The 6,108-nt window shown below is 41.1% G+C and overlaps 1 protein-coding gene across 1 annotated transcript; it reads left to right on the top strand.

Annotated features, from left to right (window-relative positions):
• Window positions 1-4,056: 4,056 nt before the first annotated feature.
• Window positions 4,057-5,498, top strand: LOC113927902 (elongation factor 1-alpha 1-like). The gene has a single exon (XM_035728571.1). It carries the CDS (start codon window positions 4,110-4,112, stop codon window positions 5,496-5,498), a length of 1,389 nt encoding a protein of 462 aa, XP_035584464.1. The 5' UTR covers window positions 4,057-4,109.
• Window positions 5,499-6,108: the final 610 nt, after the last annotated feature.

The raw sequence follows: 6,108 nt of genomic DNA, 5'->3' as shown, positions 1-6,108 counted from the left end.
AATGCAGGGACTGTGGTTCTTTTAAGCCAATCACTTTTGTGGTAATTTATTATGCAGAAATACATAAATGAAACAGATATCAGTGCCTGGAGTAGGGTGTTGCTGTTACAAAAAACTAGACCACGTGGCATTGGCTCTGGGTCTGCAAAGTAGGTAGAAGAGCCCAAAGGAGGCTGTGAGTGAAAACCTAAAGGGCCCCAAGGAGAGTGTCAGCAGAATCGAAATGGTTCTTGAAGACACTGTCAGTGAAAGCCCAAAAGAATGTGAGGAAAATGTTATTGGAAGCCGGAGGAAAGGGGAGCCTTGTTACATGGAGGTGGAAAGTCTGGGTAGCACTGTCCATGGAAAGGTAACTAATGAACCTAACAATTCAGCTAAGGACACTTCAAGGCATAGAACTCTGCCTTGAAGGCTTCAGCATCTCTGTAAGTAGTCTGACTGCCCTGATGCACCACAGGGATGGGAAGCCCAAACCAGCCCATGCAGAGAGACCATATGGAGAGATGTGAAGATTACATGAGTAGTCTCTCCCCACAGCTGCTTCAGCATCCTGACGTTACAGGTGCAGCCACCATCTGATTGCTACCACATGAAAGACAATCCAGAACCACCCCACAGAGCCATTCCCAAATTTCTGAATTGTGATAGAATAATAAAATGTTATTGTTCTTTTAAACCTTGAAGTTTTGAGGTGATTTGTCACAGAGCAGTAGAAAATTAAAATAATGGTAATATAAAATAAAAAATAAAACATTGTCTACACCTTTGCTCCTTAAAGATGAAAAAAATTGCTCCTACTATTAATACATCAACATTTTCAAATGGAAACAATGCCATTCTCCCCAATTCATTCATGGAGGACCATGTATCAGAAGAAAGGTTGAGGTTGGGTTTTTGGCTTCTGAGAACACAAGGATAAGTCCAGAAAGTCAATTCTTCCTAAAAGTATAGAGAAAGGCTAAATAATCAATGTAATTATAAATTGTGTTCTCTTTTGGAGGTTGTCATAGCTACTAATATTTTTCTTCACAAAGATTTTCTTTTTTCATTTGGTGTAGTATAAGTGGAAGAGACTACTTTGATTTTTAAATCCTGTTTTATTTTCCTCCTGGGCATACAGCAAGACTACATTTGCCAACCTCCCTCACTGATAGGCAGACACATGTGACTGGGCAATGCAGCATGGGCCAGAAATGATATTTGCTACTTCTAAGCCTGATCTATAAAAAACCTCCCACCTTCTGGGCGCCTGGGTGGCTCAGTTGGTTAAGCGGCTGCCTTCAGCTCAGGTCATGATCCCAGGGTCCTGGGATTGAGTCCCACATCTGGCTCCTTGCTCTGCAGGGAGCCTGCTTCTCCCTCTCCCTCTGCCAGCTATTCCACCTGCTTGTACTCTCTCTCTCTGTCAAATAAATAAATAAAATCGTTAAAAAAAAAAAGATTAAAAAAAAAAAACTCCCACCTTCTCATCTCTTATTGAAGACTAGCTGCAGAGGATCGAGAAGAAGATTCCAAAGGCCTGCGGATGCGGTACTCTTTAGATCAATAATCCATGGCTTTATGACCATGGGAAGTAGAGCCCACCACATGCTCCCTTCAGCAGCAAGAAGTAAATTTTTATTGTGTTAAGCCATTAAGACTTTGAAATTGTTAATTACAACAGTTAGCTTGTCCTAATATTTGATGACTAGAAAATTACTGAATTATATCTCTTCCTATAATAAAAATCACTAGCATGTAATGGGACAGACTGCTTTGACTTCTACAGAGTGTAACCCTGAGTTGTGTGATTTAAATACTTATGTGAACATCAAGTTGTTGGCATTAAGACTGTTTTCTTTTTAATTTCATAAAATCCCTTGTTTCATGGTGTCTACCAAATACCTTTTCTTACCCTTCCAGGAAAATAATCCCTTTCCTTTATGATATTCTGTACTCAAATTTGTTTCTTCCTGAATTGTAACTTACTTTTTAAGATGATCAATGTCATGAGATGTCATGTTTTTCCACCATCCCACAGAGCAAATATCAAATTTTATTTCAGTAACTGTTGGCCAAATTTCATCAAAATTAATCTTCTCTTGAGCAGGTTTATGGTAGGACAATTAAGAAAAATGGGAAATGCTGACTGTTTTAACTTTTTAAAAAACTACCTTGTGCCCTTCAGTCAAGACAATACAAGCTTCTCTAACTAAAAGAAAAAACTCGTGTCATCCAGTGTTCCTCAGCAAAAACATTCTCTCTATATATAGAGAGAGGGGGGAAAACGTTATGTAGAAAGCTGTCTTTGAGTAAGAGGGGGAAGAATCCATACTACTACAATAGAGGTAGCAGAATTGAGTATGGGTTTTGAAACCTCTAAAGCCTGGATGCTATAGTGTCTAAGTTAAGCTCCAAGCCACAATGGAGCCTGCATCTTCCAAAACAAGGTAAGAAATCCTTTCCACTATGACATCCCACTGTCATACCACTTCAAAGTTGTGACATGGATTTGCACTGTACAACTCTTTATTTAGAATATCATTAGGAGAAATAGTCTTAATCCTTTAAACAGTGGATATCAAATCTCCTTTGGAATTTACGTGTATAGTCAGCTTTATCCCTTTCACATTAAGGATTTTTAAGATATAAGATCTAGCCAACTTCTAACTGGAAGCCAGCCTAACCATAAAAATGCATATTTCCAGAAAAGACTCCAGAATGTAATTGCTTTACTATAATAAAAAGCAGTGAGGTAGGTTATATACCCTGAGGCATTAATGTAACCTCAGCATTTTTAAGGCCCTTACCACAGTTGGTAGCTAATTGCATTTTATTGATCTGTGTATGTAGCCTAATGTTTTGGGGTGTGAAAGAGCCCTGTTTCTAGCTCTACAAAAGCAGTACTGGGAGAAAATATTTATAAAATACATATCTGATAAAGGACTTGTCTTCAAAATATACAAGGCACTCCACAGAAACAGGCACATAGACAGAACTGAGAACCCAGAAATGGACCCTGAAATCTATGGTCAACTAATCTTCAACAAAGCTGGAAAGAATATCCAATGGAAAAAAGGCAGTCTCTTCAACAAATATTGTTGGGAAAATTGGACAACCACATGAAGATTGAAACTGGACCATTTCCTTACACCATACAGAAAAATAGACTCAAAATGGATGAAAAACCTAAATGTGAGGCAGGAATCCATCAAAATCCTAGAGGAGAATACAGGCAGCAACCTCTTTGACCTCGGCCTCAGCAGCTTCTTGCTAGACACATCTCCAAAGGCAAGGGAAACAAAAGCAAAAATGAACTATTGGGACTTCATCAAGATAAAAAGCTTTTGCATAGCAAAGGAAACCGTCAACAAAACCAAAGACAACTGACGGAATGGGGGTAGATATTTGCAAATGTCTTACCTGATAAAGGGCTAGAATCCAAAATCTATAAAGAATTTACCAGAGTTCTTTGAGAACTTTGATAAGAACAAATAATCTGATCAAGAAATGAGCAGAAGACATGACCAGACATTTCTTCAAAAGACATACAAATGGCCAACAGACACATGAAAAAGTGCTCGACGTCACTCGGTTTCAGGGAAATACAAATCCAAACCACAATGAGATATCACCTCACACCTGTCAGAATGGTTAAAATTAACAAGTCGGGAAATGACAGATGTTGGCGAGGAGGCAGAGAAAGGGGAACCCTCTTACACTGTTGGTGGGAATGCAAGCTGGTGCACCCACTCCGGAAAACAGTATGGAGTTTCCTCAAAATAGAGCTACCCCACCACCCAGCAATTGCAATACTGGGTATTTACCCCAAAGATACAAATGTAGTGACCCAAAGGGGCACCTGCACCCCAATGTTTATAGCAGCTATGTCCACAATAGCCAAACTAAGGAAAGAGCCCAGATGTCCATCAACAGATGAATGGATAAAGAAGATGTGGTGTATACACACACACACACACACGCACGCACACACACACACACACACACACACACACACGTATATAATGGAATACTACTCAGCCATCAAAAAAATGAAATCTTGCTTTTTCACAACAGGTTTGCTGCCAGAACACAGGTGTCGTGAAAACCACCGCTCAACCTAAACCAAAATGGGAAAGGAAAAGACTCACAGCAACCTCGTCGTCATTGGACACGTAGATTCGGGCAAGTCTACCACTACTGGTCATCTGATCTACAAATGTGGTGGGATCGACAAAAGAACTATCGAAAAATTTGAGAAGGAGGCTGCTGAGATGGGAAAGGGCTCCTTCAAGTATGCCTGGGTCTTGGATAAACTGAAAGCTGAACGTGAACGTGGTATCACCATTGATATCTCCCTGTGGAAATTTGAGACCAGCAAGTATTATGTGACCATCATTGATGCCCCAGGACACAGAGACTTTATCAAAAACATGATTACAGGCACATCTCAGGCTGACTGTGCTGTCCTGATTGTTGCTGCTGGTGTTGGTGAATTTGAAGCCGGTATCTCCAAGAACGGGCAGACCCATGAGCATGCCCTTCTGGCTTACACACTGGGTGTAAAACAACTAATTGTTGGTGTTAACAAGATGGATTCCACTGAGCCACCCTACAGCCAGAAGAGATACGAGGAAATCGTTAAGGAAGTCAGCACCTACATTAAGAAAATTGGCTACAACCCCGACACAGTAGCATTTGTGCCAATTTCTGGTTGGAACGGTGACAACATGCTGGAGCCAAGTGCTAACATGCCTTGGTTCAAGGGATGGAAAGTAACCCGTAAAGATGGGAATGCCAGTGGAACCACACTGCCTGAAGCTCTGGATTGCATCCTGCCACCAACTCGTCCAACTGACAAGCCCTTGCGTCTGCCTCTCCAGGATGTCTACAAAATTGGTGGTTTTGGTACTGTCCCTGTGGGCCGAGTTGAGACTGGTGTTCTTAAACCTGGGATGGTGGTCACCTTTGCTCCAGTCAATGTTACAACTGAAGTAAAGTCTGTTGAAATGCACCATGAAGCTTTGAGTGAGGCTCTTCCTGGGGACAATGTGGGCTTCAATGTCAAGAACTTATCTGTCAAAGATGTTCGTCGTGGCAGTGTGGCTGGTGACAGCAAAAATGACCCACCAATGGAAGCAGCTGGCTTCACGGCTCAGGTGATTATCCTGAACCATCCAGGCCAAATCAGTGCTGGATATGCACCTGTGCTGGATTGTCACACGGCTCACATTGCTTGCAAGTTTGCTGAGCTGAAGGAGAAAATAGATCGTCGATCTGGAAAAAAGCTGGAAGATGCTCCCAAGTTCTTGAAATCTGGTGATGCTGCCATTGTTGATATGGTTCCTGGCAAACCTATGTGTGTTGAGAGCTTCTCTGACTATCCTCCTCTGGGCCATTTTGCTGTTCGTGACATGAGACAGATGGTTGCTGTGGGTGTCATCAAAGCAGTGGACAAGAAGGCAGCTGGAGCTGGCAAGGTCACCAAGTCTGCCCAGAAAGCTCAGAAGGCTAAATGAATATTATCCCCAATACCTGCCACCCCAGTCTTAATCAGTGGTGGAAGAACGGTCTCAGAACTGTTTGTGTCAATTGGCCATTTAAGTTTAATAGTAAAAGACTGGTTAATGATAACAATGCATCGTAAAACCTTCAGAAGGAAAGGAGAATGTTTTGTGGACCATGTTTTTGTGTGTGTGTGTGTGGCAGTTTTAAGTTATTAGTTTTTAAAATCAGTACTTTTTAATGGAAACAACTTGACCAAAAATCTGTCACAGAATTTTGAGACCCATTAAAACAAAAGTTTAATGAGAAAAAAAAAATGAAATCTTGCCATTTGCAACAACGTGGTTGGAACTAGAGGGTGTTATGCTAAGCAAAATAAGTCAATCATTAAGAGAAAGACAATTATATGATCTCGCTGATATGTGGAATTTAAAAAATAAAACAGAGAATCATAGTGGAAGAGAGGAAAAAATAAAATAAGATGAAATTAGAGAGGGAGACAAACCATAAGAGACTCTTAAGCATAGGAAACAAACCGAGGGTTACTGGAGGGGAGGAGGGTGGTGGGGATGGGGTCACTGGGTGATAGACATTAAGGAGGGCACGTGATGTAATGAGTACAAG

The sequence above is a fragment of the Zalophus californianus genome, chromosome 7 (genome assembly GCF_009762305.2).
Source record: "Zalophus californianus isolate mZalCal1 chromosome 7, mZalCal1.pri.v2, whole genome shotgun sequence".
Classification (NCBI taxonomy): Eukaryota; Metazoa; Chordata; class Mammalia; order Carnivora; family Otariidae; genus Zalophus; species Zalophus californianus.
This window is presented reverse-complemented; position numbering and strand designations above follow the sequence as displayed.

What these genes read in the sequence shown, in the direction of transcription:
- LOC113927902 (XM_035728571.1), top strand. Translation starts at nt 4,110, where the DNA reads ATGGGAAAGGAAAAGACTCACAGCAACCTCGTCGTCATTGGACACGTA.